The sequence below is a fragment of the Centruroides sculpturatus genome, unplaced genomic scaffold, assembly GCF_000671375.1.
Source record: "Centruroides sculpturatus isolate CEXI.00-Female unplaced genomic scaffold, Cexi_2.0 scaffold421, whole genome shotgun sequence".
Lineage (NCBI taxonomy): Eukaryota > Metazoa > Arthropoda > Arachnida > Scorpiones > Buthidae > Centruroides > Centruroides sculpturatus.
In genome coordinates this window covers 444,287-464,418 of record NW_019385018.1, presented here as the reverse complement: position 1 = coordinate 464,418, position 20,132 = coordinate 444,287, and the positions used below count along the sequence as shown (strand labels likewise).

The following is a 20,132-nucleotide window of genomic DNA, read 5'->3' as shown; positions in this document are numbered from 1 at the left end:
TCACTGATGCACAATTGACTGATTGCCCTGGATGTCGGCTTCTTACAGAAACACAGCTTCCCTATCATCAAATGTCACAGCATGCCACTGATACAAACTCATATCTTCCAACAAATATAGTACATACAAATATATCTTTTGTAGTAACAATTACAAATGTTGTGATTTCTTAAAAAACATCCATCCTTTCTGCTCCACTTTGTATATTCTCTATTATTTAAATCTCATATTTTCCTTATATAAATAAGAAAAAAGATAATAATTTGTAATTAAAAAATATTTTAATTTACTTTAACATCTAAAAGTATTTAATATATTTTATACATATTTGAAAATTTTTATTTTCAGAGAAAAGTGAAGACTTTCCTATTGAATTACTATGTGGTCAAGCTTCAAAACAATTGAAATCAAATTATAAATTTCAAAAGAAGCAATATAAAAAAGCAATTAAAATGTTCTCAAATTTGTTATGTGTAGGTATTGTGATTTTATTTTATAATATAATTTGTGACTTACATTAGATTATCAGTTTGATTAAATTAATTTATTGACTTATGGAATTTCCTTTATTCAGGAATATACAAATGAAATAAAAATAATTATAATTATGTTAACAAAGAAAGATTTAACATGTTAGAAGAAAATTTGCAGGTTTTACAGAGCAATAAATGTAGGAACACAATTCATTTAATTTCTAAATGGGTTTAACATATATTTTGACAGAAGAGGATTAATACTGATCCATCTTGCTTAAAAAAGAGCTCAACAAAATATATATATTGAAATAGAATTGTTTTACTAAGACATTTATAGCAGTTGCTATCAGAAAGAAAGCTGGATCCAAAGTACTTTATCTTAAATTCTTGAACTTCTTTATTTTAAAATGAGGTGAAAAAGCAAATTAACATTTTTACAAAAAATGCAAGGATAAACTGTAAAAATTCATTTTCATTGGCATGTTAAAATGCCAAACATTTATATTTGCTAACTATTTCTAGTTGATGGTTTTCTTTTCAATGATATTTCTATCAGTTTTAATTAGACATTGGCCAAAGTTGTGAGAACTTTTTAGTTCTCACAACTTTGGCCAATGTCTAATTAAAACTGATCAGTCAATCCAGTTCAGTCTAGATAAATTAATTTAAATTTGCTGCTTCAATAAACTTATACAAAAACAGTTTTAAGGTCCAAGAAATGAAATTCCTACATCACTATCAGCAAGTTGAGAAAGAAGCCCAATAACAGAAGAGAATCCTCAATCCCCAGTAAAATTTCAAGTAGAACCTGGTCTTTTTATTGGAATTCAAAATGGAAAAATTAAAGTCAGAGACTACAATATTTTCATGATCTCTTCTGATCTCTGAAGGTAGTGTGTGCCCTCACCAGTTTGATCAGAGCTAGCTGAATGAATGTTCTCTTAATATTTTTTGAAAATTTTTTCCTTTACTCCATCTAACAAGTATGTGTCTGAAAGGATTGTATAAACAGAAGTGGAAATTCTGATCTTGATTCTTGCCATCACAATTCTTGAGTTGGATGAGCAATGAGCTGTAAATTCAATCTAATTCAAATATAGCATAGCAGTGTTTCTCAAACTTCTTGCTCACGTGACCCAATATATTTGTTTATAATGGTTCTGTAACTCAAATGTTTATAATATAAATTTTTTTTAAAACCTGGTAAACTGGAGTCACCATATATCATACAATGAAATAAAACTATGCATTGTTAATAATAACCTCTATGTGTGAAATGTAACATTAAGTACATTTCTATTAAGAGCAGTTGGGCCAATTTTGATTTGTAACAACTTCAATTTCAGTTTTATTAAAATTTAACTATTAAAAAATGTAAGACTGATGATTGTAAATAAAACAGACTGATTAATGAACCTTTTTCTAAAATGTACTTTTCAGATTGTAAGATTTTTCAATTTCATTTTGTATCTTGTATATACACAAAAAAATTTTCTTAATTATTTATTGATCCACTAGTGCCAAAATTCATCCATTATACATTTTTTATAATTTATTGTGATGTATGACAATAAACCTAAAACTTTGAATAAACAAGAAATAATTTCAAAATAGAAAAGAGAAATCACAATTTCATATGTACATTTTCTATAATCTTGGTTTATTACCAAATGACAATAATAATTATAAGAAAATAGTTGTTAAATTTTCAGTATTTTAACAGATGTCTCTGTTGTTCCTAGTTCTTAGAGAGTATTTCAGTAATACAAGTATTATAAGTATTTCTGCAGAGGATAGTATTATTCTGCAACCCATTAAAATTTTAATGAGACCTAATATTGGGTCAGTTTGAGAAATGCTGTAATAGAATGTTTACTATAAGCTAAAATTAATTAATTCATATAGTTTTTCCTCTGGGCAATACTGACTACATGACTTGTGATATATAAGTTAATTCAATCAATATTGTATGTAATTATTGAATATTTCAACTACTTAACAGTATAAATAAATATAATCAATTAATCCTTACTTATATAATTGAAAGTTTTCATTTTTATTTCTGATTTTATAAAACATAATTTTAATTTATGAAATTTTTATTTAGCCATCCCTTGGTGTGAGTAATATATGGGATTTAGTCATAGTTCTTCAAGACAAGGATACCAATGAATTATCAGAAACATATGGAAAAGGAATAATTCATCATAAACAATTACTAAAATATCGATCTGTGAGTAATTCTTATATTCTATTCTTTTCTATAGATCTATTCTTAAGTCAATACTATTGTAGAAATTATTACAGTAGAGCATCGATTATTCGACCCCCGATTAACCGTCACATCGGTTAACTGACTGTTCTAGTTGGTACATTTCAAATGTCCGCTAGTGATGTGGCTTTCCAATATTTGGCTATGTCTTGGCTACTTTAATATTATTTTTGTTAAATATTTGCGTGTTTTAGCTGGCATCAACGGATCGACCATTGAAGGGAGGCCAATATTTAAACGAGACTTAATTTTCTAATTATGAGTGGTTGTTTGTTTTGTGAGCAATAAAATAATTTTTAATGATACAATAGCGACGATTATTATTTTAAAAAAAAATTTGTTAGGCTAAACATCGATGAAAATTCAATGTGAAGTTGGTTAATAGCGATATACTAATAAACTAATTACATGGAATATACTAATATCCTAATATACTATACTAATAATGTATTTTTTTCCTTCTTTTCGGTTATCTGATTTTTCAGTTATCCGACTAACCTGAGTCCTCAATTGAGTTGGATAATCGATGCTCTACTGTATATAATTTGCTTGTTCGAAAATATTTGCTAAATTTTATATATGTATATGATGATAAACATAAAAAAGTTGAATACCTATTTATCATTTTAAATAATCTCTACTATATTTCTTTGAATCTAAAATATCGAATTCCAACATAAATTTTAAGAACTTTTTTTATGTAAAGTAAAATGTTTACATAATCAGCAGAAAGAATAGTCATGATGAAAGTATTGCAAAAGTGGAAGTTAAAGACAGCCATGGATGGTTTATTTGGTTTTTGAGACAAGGGTAATTTCAAAGCTTGAGAGTACTCTTGGTGTGGTTTCATTAACTACATTGTACTTACTTTTCAAATTTATATACACTGTGTACTTATCATATCATTCTTGTTTTTACTACTTATTAGTATTATTTGATATGATTTAGTAAGTTAATTTTGGGTCCAAGAACACTCAAAAATTTTCCCCATATAAATTAATGGCAATTGCTTCTTTGTTCTATGCCATTTTGGCTTACAAAAAGTTTCACAGGAGTTTCACAATGTTCTAATGTAAGTGGAACATATATTATTTAAATTAAAATTAAAAACCATTATGAGCGTGCTACAAAATTCAATTATGCTAGATGTTGTAACATCATGCAGCACATGTGTGGATATAGACCCATGTTAAAGGTGTGATAGCAGATGTATATCACTATTTAATCGTTTATATAGGGTAACCCACACATTGGGCAGGTCAAGTGTGGGAGTGTTGCATGACTCCAAGGTTGTTATAAGGAGAGATTCCCATATAAACATGAGTTTCCAGTTGCTGCAGAATCTGATTAGTGCTGTTTGAACCCGTAGCATGTTGTAGTTCTGTTTGAGCACTTTTTTTGCAAGCTCTGTGGTATGCATCCCAACAGATTCTTTCCAGCCTTCATGATATGTTGATCTGCTATCGTGTTCTTATTACCATCAACACAAGCACTTTTAAATATTGAGTTAAACACCATCAGTTTGGCTGTAAGTACTGCTGGTTTTTCACATACTAACTTCACACATGTGCTTAACATGGTTAGGGAGTCTATTTCCCAACACAACACTATGTAACAAGAGGGAGGTGCCAATGGTGCAACTGCCATTATCGTACCTTGGACCCCTTTCCATATGCACTTGCTGTATATTTAGGCAACATAATTTTTTCTGCCCCTATCTCTGCTACTGAATTTGCACAGACTCATCTGCAATGATCAGGATAAATTCTCCATCTTTGAAAAATTGGGAATCTATTCTGTACCATTGGAGAATCCAGTAATGGAGATAAACACGAATACATTGGGACCACATCATGAATGCTTGCTAGCCACCAATCTGAACACCAGGACAACATGGTGAAAGGAAACCATGGAGCTTGCAAAAAAGGTACTCGAACAGAACTACAACCCATTATGGTCTCAACCAAGGCTACTCTTAGATGCTGCAGCAACTGGAAACTCATGTTTATATGGGAATCTCTCCTTATAACAACGTTAGTCATGCAATACTTCCACACTTGACCTGCCCAATGTGTGGGTTACCCTACATAAACGGTTAAATAGTGATATACATCTGCTATCACACCTTTAACATGGGTCTGTATCCACACATGCTCTGCATGATGTTACAACATCTATCGTAATCAAACTTTGTAGCATGCTCATAATGGTTTTTTATTTTAATTTAAATAATATGTGTTTCACTTACATTAGAACATTGTATTCTATTTTTAAATTTTTATTTGCCTGATGATGCACATAAGTTTGCTGAAAGCGTTATTGGAAATAAAAAACTGTTAACACCATACTCAGCCTGTCTTTATTTCCTCTTATCTGATACTTGGCATGAAGATCAAGCTATATTGTAGAAATGTTCTAATAGCAAACTAAAACATAATTTAGTCTACTATGTTAAATATACATATTTTATTTTTATTTTTCCTGAATAACTAAGAAATTCATTATATTAAAACAAGCAAAGTTTTTCATATACTGAATCAAAGAATAAACTAATTTTGAATTTTGTAAATCTTTATATTGAAAAGTTGTTGACACAGATTAATATAGTTATTTATTTATTATTATTATTTATTAATCTTTCAATTAGTATGTAATGACTAAAATATATCAAATCAAACATCTTTACTATACCCGATACGATTAAGATAGCTTTAAAATATATCAAAATATATTAGAGGAAATGTTGGTAAAGAATTACATTTTCTTAGTCAGAAGCTCAAGAAACTGAATTAATTAAAATGACTCAGTTTGGAACTGGGGGTATTGGAGTTCCTACAAGAGAAGAATGTCTTCGAAATGCAGCCAAGAAGCATTTGTTAACAGGGAATTTGAAACGCTACTGTGAATTAAAGATTGATTTAGGAGAGGTAAATAGTTATCAAATTTTAAAATTAAGTTACTAATCAATTTTAAAACTAAATTTTATTTTCACAATAAAAAATTAAACTTAATAGAAAAATTATTTTTTGAATCAATCAATTAATTAAATTACGATAACAAATGCTTTAAAAAATTACATTTTTGCATACTAGTTTAATGATAAAAATTATCATATTATATAAGTTATGTTATATATAAATTTTGATTAGTTAAAAATTTTGAATAATAATTTTTTGGAATTTAGTGGAAGGATGCATTAGCTGTAGCACCTGGAGTGTCACTCAATTATTGGACTTCTGTTGCCACCAGGTCAGTTTAGGATGATATTAATTCTTCTTTTTACTTAAAATTTTCAACTGATTTTATTTCTAACAGCAAAATAACAGATTTCATATGAGAATTGTTTGGTTTTTTATACATATAAATATTAACATCTCAATAAATATTTTTGTTAGTGAATAGCAATCAAGAGCAAACATAATCAAAACATATCATTCTACAATGCTTATAACATTTTAACAAAATTTTATGTATTATAACAAAATTCTATGTAGAGAAGAGTGAGATACTTGTAATGGAAATGAAAAAAAGATTGGAGAGACAAAGGAATTATGTAATGCAAAGAACTCAAAAGGATTGGTCTTTTAAGTAGAATCTGGAAAGTGTAATAATGAGAGTGGGCAAGTTAGGCAAGTTATGAATGAGATCACCTGGAAAGATAAATTTACATAGCCCTTTTATATAAGAGTGCATATATATATATATATATATGTGTGTGTGTGTGAGAACCGAGGGGCAGAGTGACCCCACTTACTGGCGGCTCTTGTCAGGCGATGGCTTAGGAGGGCTATAAGTGAGTGGGGAGGTCGATGAGTAAGTTGACAGGCTCCCAAATAAGTACACAGGTTCAACAAATATAACATATTTAATAAACAATTTAAATAATGCAAACAAGCATAAAACAAATAAACATAATAAAACAAGCAAATGCAAAAGCTAATAGCTACCCCAAATGGGAATGATCAAAAATTTTAGTTTGCGACAATTCTGTCAGTAGACAGTCTAAAGTCCAACTACGTCTAACAGAGAGAGACCTGAGAGAGAGATAAAAATTTTCTGTGTTGCCTCCTGGTTTCCCGATCTTGTTGTATGGGTCGTTGGTAAAAACGTTCCAGGATCAGCGGAGTTGACCATGGGATATTCTGGCGGGATGGCGACAGACAGAGTGGTGGTATGGGTTTGGTGTCCCCAGTTGATGTTCGCTGTGGGTGTTCACCGTTGATGTCCGCCAGGAGGACTGTGTCTAAGCCCTTTTTATCCTATTTTTGAGGGGTGAGAACTGTCAAATAGTTGATGATTGATAAGGACACCTGTTAGCTGTCCGGATCTAGATCCAGCTGGTACGGAATGTCGCCGATGTATTCTTTGGTCGGATTGTTGACATTGGTCTTCTGAAGATGAAATTTTATGATATAAATTCCTACGAATTTGACAGCTCTCTCCCATTACTTATTTGTATAGTTTACAATATCTTCTCAGATTTGACAACAATCTGTAGATTGTTTATATTAAATATTGTTGACAAGAGATGCAATTATTATCATGTTGTTTTGGTTATTGTGCAGGTGTCTGCAGACATGTGCCACGTGCAGCTAAAGGAGGAGTGAGAAACGCCGCTTATTAGTTTCTTTTAAATGTCTGTTCTTGCCTTGTTGATTTTATCGTTGATCGAATTTATCGATATAGACTGTGACATTTAACCTGAGGAGAGAGTTTCGATCGTTGATTGTAGGCTATCCCTTTGTTCTGTAGAATTACTAAGGTTAGGAGAAGAACAATACTGATTTAAACAATACGAAAAAAGGGGGGCAGAATATCACATATATAATGTGGAGTAAGAAAATGCCCTAGAAGTATGAGAGTGAATTATTTAATTTATGTTACATCCCAATACTTTTGTATGGGTAAGAGACTTTAACCAGAAAGGATAGCTCTAAAATTCAGGCAAGCAAGATGAGATTATTATGGAATGAAAAAGTGAAACATGATTTGATTGAATGACGAAGTAAGAATTTGTGAGAAAGAGTTTATTAAAAAAGATTGCAAAGCAAAGATTAAATGGTATGGATATATGATGAGGATAATGGAGGATAGTTAGGTTTAAGTTGAAAATAAACAATTAAGAGGAAGGTTACAGGAAAGATGGATAGAGTTAAGGGGAGAGGAATATAAAAGAAATGAGGAGTAAGCTTCATATATATAATATATGATTTTGTTTCCATCACATAAACTTAGACTACTATTATGCTTTTTACTTAAGTATAAAAAGCATAATAGTAGTCTAAGTTTATGTGATGGAACTTGACACTTGACCAGCACTTGACCCATTAGTTGTAACTAATGGATCAAGTGCTGGGTGAAAAAAATTATCAGTAAATTTTTTCAGTTTGCCCTTCTAGCCCCTCAATGATTTATTGCTGGTTGTGGGAATAATCAATAAAGATGGCTCAGTTGGTCCAGTTATTCCATCTACAGAGTTTTATTCATCAATGAGCAATTATTTATTGTGACATTGTCACAATGCTGGGCTGAAATTTGAAAAAGTTGTAGACCTATAAATTTCCACTGGCATCTATCCGTCCATCTTCTTTCTTTAATCTCAAGAATGGAGTTAGATAGATGAAATCCAAGACCAGATATGGAAACTTTAGGGGCAGGAGACTCCAATTAACTATATATGCACTTCCAATGTAAACTGGAAGTCATGTTAGTTCAATTCAAAACTTTTCCTATTAATGGTGTTATATAGATGACCAACACAACTTTATTGTTAAAGGAAAAGTATGATGTACAGGGGCAAGTCACTACTAATAATTTGAGGTGGAGAGCATATATTTTAAATTAAGTTAATTAATATGTGTATAAAATTGAAGTCCGGTTTTGCGATGATGTCACAATAAATAATTGCTCATAGATTTATAATTATATTTTTTTAATTTATTTAATTTATTTTTGATAATATGAAACTGTGTTGTGACTCTTCTTTGATTCTTAAACACTATATAGTGTAATAAATTCAAACACTTGACATTCTATCATCTTTATTTAGTTCAGTTGATTCAGTTGAGTTAGTTTATTTAATTTAAAATATATGCTCTCCACCTCAAATTACTAGTCTTTCCTCTGTATATCATACTTTTCCTGTTATCAATAGAGTCATGCCAGTCATCTATCTATTGATAACTTCTTTCAGAGAAAAATTTTTGAATTGAAATAACATGATTTTCAATTAAAATGCCTCAATGTCCTTTTTTTTTACTAAAATATAAATTTTTGACTATAAATTTGTATCTTCTATTATCAGGACTTATTATACTGGCCAGTATAATAAGTCCTGATAATAGAAGATACGAATTAATAGTCAAAAATTTACATTTTAGTAACATGACTTTCATTTTGTATTGGAAGTTTGAATATAGTTAATAGGGGCCTTCTGCTCCTAATCTTACCATATCTGGTCTCAGCTTTCATATGTCTGTCTGTATATATGTCTTTCCTTAATCTTGAGAACAGAGCTAACTCTGTTCTCAAGATTAAGGAAAGACATACATACAGACAGATGACAGTGGAAATTTATAGGTCCACAATATTTTTCAAATTGTAGTCCAGTAATGAAATGATGAATAAAAGAAAATATATATATATATATTATCTGCAGAAAATATATGTATATTCAAAAAATTATATTAAAATTAAATTGAAAAATAAATTGATGCATGTTTGAAGAATTAAACCATTGTTTTATTCATCATTGATGAATAAAACAATGGTTTTTTATACATATAAATACTAACATCTCAATAAATATTTTTGTTAATAAGTAGCAATCACATTGGAAACTGACAAGTGTGTTGGAACATATCTATCAGTTCTCTAGGAAGAAAACTGAAGAAGTTCAATGTGAAAGATAAAATAACACACTTTTCTTTAGATAGAGAGAAACACCCAAAGATGGTCTGTGACTCTAGAAGAAGACACAAGTCCAGAAGTTTAGAAAACAGATGGCAATTCTCTCCTTTTGGGTGAACACTAGGCTGGATGTTTTGAGGAATGAGAGGTGACTCAATGACTCATCAGAAAAAGATATGTCTTGACAGCTTGATGAATAAGTGATGAGTCTCTAAAATTGGTCAAAACTGGAGTATTTTCAGATGAGTTTGTCCAATCAGATTTTTTTATACTTTCTTGAAGTTTCCATAAGGAACAGGGTGACTAAAGAGTAGGATACAGAGATATGTCACTCCTTTAGGAAGTCAACTTAATTTCACAAGAAGATGAAATGCATCATCTTCTCTTTGAAAGTTGTGACTTTAAGCTTAAAATTTTTAACAAAATTTGATAAATCAAAAATCTTTTTCTTTTCTTGATCTTCAACATGTATTTACATTTTATAGAATTTTAAAAAAAATAAATGATTAAAATTTTAAGTCTCAACTTCTATATTATATTCCATACAGAAATTAAAAACAATTTTCTTGTTTAACTGTTGTTGATCATATCTTTGTATTTTCAGCATAATTTCGTCATTGATATTATTATAAATTTAATATGATTTTTTCAAAATTTTTCAAATAGACAGTATCATAATAATCATGTTATATAAATTAATATGAATATGTATCTGTGATTAATATTGATATCTAAAAAATACCAAAAAGTAATAATTTTATATTGTGAAATATTAATAATCCAATTTATGTAATAGGTGGGCTAAAAAATTATTGACAGAAGGAAATGGAGAAGCTATACCTGCTTTACTAGCAACTGGCAATGGCACAGATGTTTTAGAATTTTATCGATCTCAAGGAGAACTTCAGCAAGCTTATTGCATTGCCGCAGCTATTTCTGAAGGAGTTGTGCTAAAAAAGGAAACAAATGACTCCAATTCCTATATTAATTCACCAGGAAATGATTACAATAAGTAAAAATAATTTTATACGTTATTTAATGTAATAGTAAAATATAATCTACAATAATGCTAATTATATTATTTATAATTCATTACTCTGGTACACACTCATTAAACCTTTATCTCCACTACTGCTTACATTTCAGAGTAGTACCAGAGATAAAAGTTCAGTTAGTGTGTACGAAAGTGTTCATAACACCAGTAATCAGATTAGAAGATATTGTGTATTATAATTCATTAATCTAAAAAATAAGACTGTTAATGATAATATTGTATTGAATATTGTATTCATGAAATCTTTGTTAAGGTTGGATGATTTCTAAAAATTTTTTAAATTACATTTAATTTATAGCAAAATAATCCAATGACATGACATATTACAACATCTTTATTTAGATTTAAAATAATAACATTTCTAAACTTCAGATTGATGTTAAAATGTCACATTAATTGATTAAAATTAGAGACAATGTCCTTTGAAACAGTCATCTTTTATTCATTTTCATTTTCCAGAATAAAATCCATAATGATCTGATCTTTTTAGGTTACTTGGTCCCCAAACTTTAAAAAATATTCTCTTAAAACATAAAAATATCTGATTTAAAAATTAAAACCTTTTTCTAAAATTTGAGCAGAGCATTGNTTAACCTATTTCATAACTTTTAATCCTACATTTTATTAAACTTAATTTTTTTTATTTTAAATTAATTCAAATTCATATGTTACAAATTTAAAAAATTATTACAAAAATCACTCAAAATGTTATGATTGAAAAAATTACTGTCTTTATGTTCATATGTTGTTAGCTTGTTCTTTCTAGAAGCATTAGGTTTATTACAATATCAGTTTTTCCCATACTAATGTTTTTCAAATCTGGGAATGCTGGATTATTGAGATAAAAGATGTCAATTTAATTTTTTATTAAATTTAATGTTATATATTTACTGTCTGTAGTACTCATGTATTTAAAAAACAAATATTAACAAATAATAACAAAATTGAAATGTTGCATCTTCATGTAATCACTATAAGCATTACATCAATACTGAATGTGTCTGGTTGTTGCATTACATACTTCAGAAAAATGTCAGCAGCTGTGTCAAAGAAAACTTTTTCTGACTCTGTGGTGTCCTATTCCTTGTCACTTAAATTCTGCACACTTTTGATGATTTCTTTATCTGTTAAAGCCCGATCTATTCCACGATATTCCTCATTCAACCAATTAGTAATGTCCTCTTCATCAACTTCTTCTCTTCCTGGAAGCTTGTACAACATATCAATGAACACAGTGTTCAGAAATGATTCTGAATTGACTACTCACTATCACTCGATGCAGACTCCAACTCAGTGTCAATTGAAGACCATGCTTTTTTCAACACTTCATTATTATAGTACTCTCCACAATATCCTATGCTTCTGCTGTTTGGAAAACAACATCAGGCATGTTGCTGGCTTTCCATGCCTTCAGCATAGCTTCAGAAGAATAGTTTTCACATTCATCCAATAGTAAAGTAAGAATTGCATGCAATAGCAATGCTTAATTGATTCCAAAACTCTAATCCAATCCATAGGTTGGATTAGAGTTGTCACATTTGGTGGGAGAAAGACAGCTTGTATAGGTAGACCTCGGTTTATGCTGGTTCAATTTACGCCAATTCACAATAACGCTGCTGCACAATTTGCGTGTAATTCCTTAATTTTTCCTATGCTAGATTTGACTAGATTTTGTCCACATTTGACCAATCCTAGCGAGACACAAGTCCACTATGACACCATGTGTCGTGGCAGAATTGTGGCTCATTGGGATTGGTCAGATCTAGACCAATAGAGAACGTTCCATGAACAGTTAGATTTGAATGAGCTGTGGATCCGACATAGAGCTACAGAAGAATGACGAAGAAGAAACTCCAAGAATTATGAAAATGGCCAATCTAAAGCATATCCTTTCAACTAAGGAAAGTTTGATGGATGAACTTTGTGAGTTAGACAATGATTGAGAGCAAAGTGCAAATGTAAAAAGGAGTATCATTGCATCCATTCAACCATATTAAGAAATTCTTAATGAAAGAAAACATAAATGTAAACAATTAAAGATGGATACTTTTTTCTGAAAAATGTAAGAGATTCAAAACTAAAATTTTTTAATAAAAACATTTCACTTCATTTTATGATAAAATACATTTAAAAAATAAATTTATATGTATTTTGTATTATATTGTATTAATAAATAAAATTATTTGCTTATTTTTCACTTACGTAGAACCTCACCCTATATCTCACTGTAAATATGGGTTCATTTTACACCAATTCAATTTGTACCAGCTTTTGTAGGAACAGAACTGCGGCGTAAACCGAGGGCTACCTGTATATCACCTAATTTCAGAGACAAGTCAGATAAATGACAAGGAGAATTATCAATTAGGAGGATAGCTTTTAATGGAAGTTTCTTTTTCTTCAGTTCTTCCTTCACAGATGGTACAAATTTATCATGGAACCACAGAAAAAATTCTGAGTCCATTGATGTTTTCTTTTAAGCATGATAATCTACAGGTAGTATTCTCATCTTGCTGTGCTGAAAACATCATGGCTGTTGGGGCTTTTCCAATCACCAGGAAGGTTGACTAGGGGTGAGGTTGTGATTTCCATTGGCATTATAACATGCTACAAAAACAATGCATCAATGTGGGCATAAACAACAAAAACAATGCATCACATTGATGCATTGTTTTTGTTGTTTATATCCACAAGCTTCCTTTTCATCCTTGCAGTAAGATTTTTGAAAAAAGCATTTTGAAAAACAGACCAGTCTCATCAGCATTGTACACTGCAGCAAAAATTAGTTCTTCCAATGTTTTCCATCTTTTTTTTAAACTCTTCTGCATCTTTTTTGTTTGCTAACAGACTTTTCTTATGACTTTCAGCTGTCACACAGCATGTCTTTTCTTCCAGTTTGATAACCAGCCCTTAAGTTGATACAAACAGTTTACTGTTGCCAAGCTATTTGTTAAACACCACTGCTTTTTTTATTACTGGCCCAATAACAGGTAGTCCTTTACTATGTTGTTATATGAACCATTTGTAAACAGCTGTAACAAGTTTATTGTTCTAACCCTTTTGCATAACTTTTCATTTTCCCAACTCACTGCCCATTTGGTTAGCATACCAACAGAGTTGATTCTCTTTCATTTTTATGTCATAAATAATGGCACATCCGATATTGTACTCAGTAGAGATAGATTTTTGGGAACAACCTTTCTTTAACTTCTCTAATATTTCCAATTCCTGCATGAGTTCTAATGTAATATGTTTTCTTTTTGAAGCCATAACTGAAGGTCACCATGCCAAGTCGAACACTTTCTACACTTCTAAATCAAAACTGAAATCTCACACACATGTATGAAGTTTCAGTTTCAATGAGTGGCATCACAATGGATGACCATACACATGATACACTCCATTTATATCAACCAGAGGTTAGATAATTAAGAGGCCAGATTAGCAATAGTCTATTGTATTCTTAGCAGTAGAATAGTTACTACAATCATGTCACAGCTAATAAACTTTAAGCATATGCCATGTTCATAATTTTTACAGCATATATTTGTAATTTTTTTTGTTTTTGAATTTTCTTAATTCATGCATATATAGATTTATGGTGGGAGAAAAAAATCACGTAATTCTACAAGAACACCAATATAAGCCACTACACTTGGAATGGCCATTGGTGAAAAATTTGATCGTTCTATTTTTTTTAAAATTGTTAGCTGGGTGCAGCTCACTACTGGCAGGCTGTAATATATTTACTTGTAGCCTTTTAAAAACTAAGATCAGAAAATCAAAATATTTATTCTTTTAGAACTCTTTTTAGATTATTTTAATCCAACAACAGCACACAAATATAACTTAGTAACAGTTAACAGTAATATATAAAATTACTAGCAGATAAGCCTGGCGTTGCTTGGGCAAAAAGTAACAATAGCAAAGATTAAGATTATTACATTACAGCCAATCTTATCTGTTTTCAAAGAATGCAAGAATTAGGTTCCCCTGTTTACAGACTAATTAGAAAATTTTTAGATGGGTCTAAAATTATGTTCGATTTAATGCAAAAAACCGCATCTGCGCCTGTAAATTGTGCACGTTGTTTTTCTTAACACTTCCATTGTTGAAGCCCTAATCCTGTCACTTTACCCCGGGGGGATTTCAAAAAATCCCTTGTTAGTGTGCATTCTCGTGAGGTACCCTAAAGCCAGATGCACACATGTGGCATGGCAGAATGACGTCACTTTTTCTTGCCGCAGTAGTTGATTTTGTGCCGCTTTTCTCATGCCGCAAAAGTTGGCTGAATTTTATCTTTTGCAGTAACTGCCGCCAAGATGCATTTCTATCAGCTAATAACAGTTCACCTGGTAGTCACATGAGAAAATACAATCATGTGATGTTTTAATGGCAGAAAGTTCAATGCGGTTAACCGAGATAACTAACATCAGAATAAAGAGGAAAGATAACAAATTTAACACAAATTCTACACAAATAATCATATATAATTTAATTCAAAGAACAAAACAACCGAATCTTACTCAAAATAATATTCTTTATTGAAGAATAAGCATATTTTGTACATCAGTTCTTTATCAATCCAAGAAAATATCTCTAATCCAAAATCTTCGTTCGAATCTTTTCCTTGCCGCGCCACATGTGTGCATCCAGCTTAACTGTGTACCAAATTTCAAGTTTCAATTCCTAACCGTGCTGAAATGCTCACGATGAAATGCTTGGTAAATGGCGTACCATCTATCATAGGATAAATATACTATGCCAGAAACCTTCGCGGGAGTATATTAAGCAACTTCCCAAAGTTTCATGGCAATCGGATAAATGGTGTAGTAATGCATGAAGGACAGACAGCCAGACACACATTCATTTTTATATATATAGATATAACAGGCAAGTGGGTAAATTTACATTTGAATTTTAGATTACAATTGAAAAATGAAATATAAAATTAAGCAATTAAAATTTAAAATAATTTAAATTTGTAAAATTTAATGTGTTCTAAAATTCCAATATGAATCATTCTAAATATCAAAATGTAAATTATTCTAAATTGTGTAATTTTATATTCTATTTTGCAAACTGTCCTAAGTTCTATTTCTATACTGATGCTGAACTAAAATAGTACAAAAACATTTCTAAAAGAATATTTTGGTTTCCTGAACTTAGCCAGTTACATTCAAGATATTTGACTATGGTAACAAGGTTTACACAACTCTTTGATGAAAAAGAATGGTTTAGTTTTGAATACTTTTCATTCAAATATTGAATTGTGGTTATACATTGATACAGGTATCTACCAATTTTCACAAATACAAACTCATTCACCTTTGTTTAAAACAATGCATCCCAAACTTATTATGGCCATGGACCCTTTCTCATAACAAAAACCTGACCACAAACCCCCAAGTGAAATAAACTCTATACAACTATATAATAGCAAAATTACAAATTTAACTTTGATGTCTTGAATGATGAATGGTGATGTAAAAATAAAATATAAATAAAGCATTTTGATATTTACAGTAACATTTATTGAAATTACTAACTAAAGCTTGACCTTTTTGAAACGGGTATAATATAGTGAAAAAAATAATANAGAAGAAATGTCTGAGCAATACTTCAATCAAGGTTCTCCAATATATTCTGCTTGTTGTCATCTTGCTGCTGATGATGTCAGGGTATCAAAATCATTTTTTTTCTATTTTTTTATTATTTTTGCCGTTTTGCTAAAAATATTGAAAAAATTTTATTTATTTTATGAATTTCAGTCAGCACTAACAACTTTGATACAAGGAAATGAATTAGAATTGGCTGTAAGTTTAGCAATTACATTTGAGGAATATGGTGCAATGATGAAAACTGCAGTAACACATTTAGCATGGAGATGTGTTAAAAATGGAAACTGGTAAAAATTATTTATAAAAATTTTAATAGTTAATATTTTAATCAAATTCATACTTTATAACACCAACACCAATATGCTAAGTTTCTACTTTTTAATTAATGGTGTAAACATTATACTAATATAGACTAACTGTTTTTGGACATCTTATGACCATCTTCAGAGTTTACAAATGAAAAATAAACACGTAGAATTCCATATCAAATGTGAGAATAAATGGAACATTGCTACAAATTTTAAAATTTGAAAGAAGACACTCAAGCTTCAAAATGTTTGCTTTTCATTCACATAAATTTTCAGTTTTCCTGCTGGCAAGATGTCCTATCCTTCCAAATATTTTGAATTAACTAGCTTTATTGAATTGCACATTGGTTCTAGGTCTCCATGCTGAGTGCTATTTCTTTTACTTAAATATTTGTGTTTCAAGTGTAAACATATATGTCTATTAACTTAATAATAAAAANGTGATAAAAATAATAATAATAATAATTTATTTCTAATTGGGTTATAAGTTACATTACTAAAATATAAAATTAATAAATTTTTTATTTTATCTATTGAATTTTCATAGAAAAACATATTTTTGATCAAAATAAATGATTTAGTTATATATTTTTAATCATTAAGTAGTTTTTATAATTATGAAAAACAATCAATGATTATCATTGGAGAGAAAAATTAAATAAATGTATAAAATTCTATAAACAAACAAAATAAATTCTAAAATGTCATAATGTATGTAATAAATGAAGCACAGAGCCCATTTTCAAAATGGGCAAGCTTTATCTGGTATTCCCACCATGTAATGTTTGTCATTACTTTTATTTTATGTATATTTATTTATACTTACAGTCTGTTTCAAAATTATAAACATACCCATTTTTTTTCAATAACAAAAACATTAACAATTGTAATGTATTTATTATACAGTATTAAAATATCATTTACAACATCAATTTAAACATTTTCTGAAATTTTTACAGCAATCTTACAATTACAAAAAAAAATTATCACATATTTTCAATTTTTGATTGTTTCAAAAGTATAAACACATGTGCACAAAAAAACAATTTGTGATCTTTCAATATTTTGTAGGTCCACCATTTGATTTAATTAGTTCAAATACTCTATCAGGCATACATTTTACTAGTTTTTGAAGTTGTTCTTGTTTAATATTTTCCCAACAATCCATAATAGCTAATTTCAATTCATTTACAGTATTGTATTGTCTGTTTTGGCCATAGGCAAGAGACTCATAATGCCCCAAATATTTTCTATCAGGTTCATATCAGGATAATGATGGCCAATCAATTACAGTAAGTTTTTTTTTCAGCAAACCAATTTTTAGTTGACTTTGATGTATGAATGGCAGCATTATCCAGTTGGAATTGCCAGTTTTCTCCCCCAATAAGTGGTCCAAAAGTTATTAAATTTTGATACAACAGTTCTTGATACTTTTCTGAATTCATTCTATGAATACAATATCCTCCCCATCCAAATCCTGCCCACACCATCACAGATCCTCCACCTTGCTGTCTGCTCAATCTGACTTCTTCGTTCTTCCTCAAATCATGCCAGTAGTGACTATAACTGTCAGGTCCATTCAAATTCCACTTTTTTTCATCTGAAAAGACTGTTTGTTTCCATTCCTCTTTCCATGTCATCTTGTCTTTGGCCCACTTTAATCTAGCTGTTTTGTGCAATTGTGTTAATTTCGGTTTGGCAGTCGTTTTGGTAAATTTGGCATTTTTATGATTATGCATACATCTCCATACAGTTGCTGGGGAAACTGCAATGGGCAATGTTGACGCTGCTTCTCTGACAGACAACTTGTTGACCGTCAGTAGCTGAAAAACCTTTCTTTCGTTTCTAGGTGTAAGGAGTTTAGGCCTTCCACATCACTTATTTCTGCCATAATTTTCACCCTGAGTTAAAACATTTCTCACAGCACATGTAGATCAATTTATAGCTGCTGAAATTTGTCTTAGAGATCGTCCTAATCCTTTTAGTTGGTAAATTTAACGTATTTTCAACTCTGTTAGTGTTTTTCCACGAGGCATTTCTTTAAATCATAAAAAACTGTTTAAAATTGGCGCCACGTTTTTAATAATGAATGATACTCCACTCTGGTGACAACTAATTAAATTAATAATTAATAAAAAAAATTATTATTATAATTTTAGTCACATGTGTTTATACTTTTGAAACACTCAAAAATTGAAAATCTCTGATAATTGTTTTTGTAATTGTCAGATTGCTCTAAAAATTTCAGAAAATCTTTAAACTGATGTTGTAAACAACATACTAATATAATAAATACATTACAATTGTTAATGTTTTTGTTATTGAAAAATGTTGGGTGTGTTTATAATTTTGAAACGGACTGTAATACCACTTAAAATAATTCACATTTTGTATTAAGAATTTTAATAATTTTACTAAACAATACATTATAATCTCATAATAATATTTTTGATGTAATAAGGAAATGTAAGAAAATGTGATTATATGATTGTGTATTATATCGAACATTGTTTAATAAATTAAAATTTAACAGTAAGAATATTGATAATATAATATACAATAATAACATATTGAATAATCTTGGATTCCATGATATATATATTTTTTAAATATTTTTAGGGAATTGGCAATGGATTTATTGAATCTCTCTCCTGATACTGATCTTATCAAAGCACAAATTTGTATTTTCTGTGAATTGTCATTACCCGAACGTAATGAATTATACCAGAAGGTAAACATCTTATTATTCCTGAAAAACATTTACTAATTACTGTCTGTTTATATATTTTTGAGGGAACTGAGAAAAATGTACAAGTGAAACTACTTTTGAATTGCTTTCAGAGTGAATATAATTATCACAAAAGTATGGCATAGCACAAATTAACACTGTACAGTACATTGAATTTATAAGTGTAATTCTTAACAAAAAAGTTTTGATTTAATATATGTACTGCATAATACATTTAAATAACCTAAAAGGAAAAGTAAAAAAGCAGTGTAATGCATAAGTGCTGTAGGGCAGTGGTCCCCAACCCCCGGGCCGCGGACCGGTACCGGTCTGTGGATCAAATGGTACCGGGCCGCCCAAAGAACATTAAATTATTTCCATTTATATTTATATTTTGTATTTGTCTCCGGTTTGTGCGACTTTTAATAGACGACGGAACAGCGGAATAAACTGAACATAAGAAACACACTTCGAGTGTCATTGTCTTCTATTACCCCCAGATGGAACTGTCTCGTTGCAAAGAAACAAGCTCAGGGTTCTCATTGATTTAGCTTTCTAGTGAGTTAAAATGTTAAATCACATTATATTCATTTTTTGGTGTAATTGTATTTTATTTTGAAGGCACGTTTAAATACAGTTAAATTAAAATTATTAAATTAAATCAATGTAAAATATGAACAATCAACGTCCCCCCTCAGTGGGCCGCGGTAAAGTTATCAAACGTTGACCGGTCCGCGGCGATAAAAAGGTTGGGGACCGCTGCT

At 30.0% G+C, this 20,132-nt stretch overlaps 1 protein-coding gene across 1 annotated transcript in view; it reads left to right on the top strand.

The window, feature by feature from the left end:
* Nucleotides 1–20,132, top strand: part of LOC111633499 (WD repeat-containing protein 17-like) — a 115,569-nt gene that overhangs the window by 68,578 nt on the left and 26,859 nt on the right. Inside the window, exons 14-21 of the mRNA XM_023378077.1 lie at nt 349–473; nt 2,584–2,709; nt 5,517–5,675; nt 5,933–5,997; nt 10,454–10,669; nt 16,296–16,392; nt 16,483–16,619; nt 19,260–19,371. Of these exons, the coding sequence (XP_023233845.1) occupies nt 349–473; nt 2,584–2,709; nt 5,517–5,675; nt 5,933–5,997; nt 10,454–10,669; nt 16,296–16,392; nt 16,483–16,619; nt 19,260–19,371 (1,037 nt within the window). The remainder of the gene's footprint in view (nt 1–348; nt 474–2,583; nt 2,710–5,516; nt 5,676–5,932; nt 5,998–10,453; nt 10,670–16,295; nt 16,393–16,482; nt 16,620–19,259; nt 19,372–20,132) is intronic.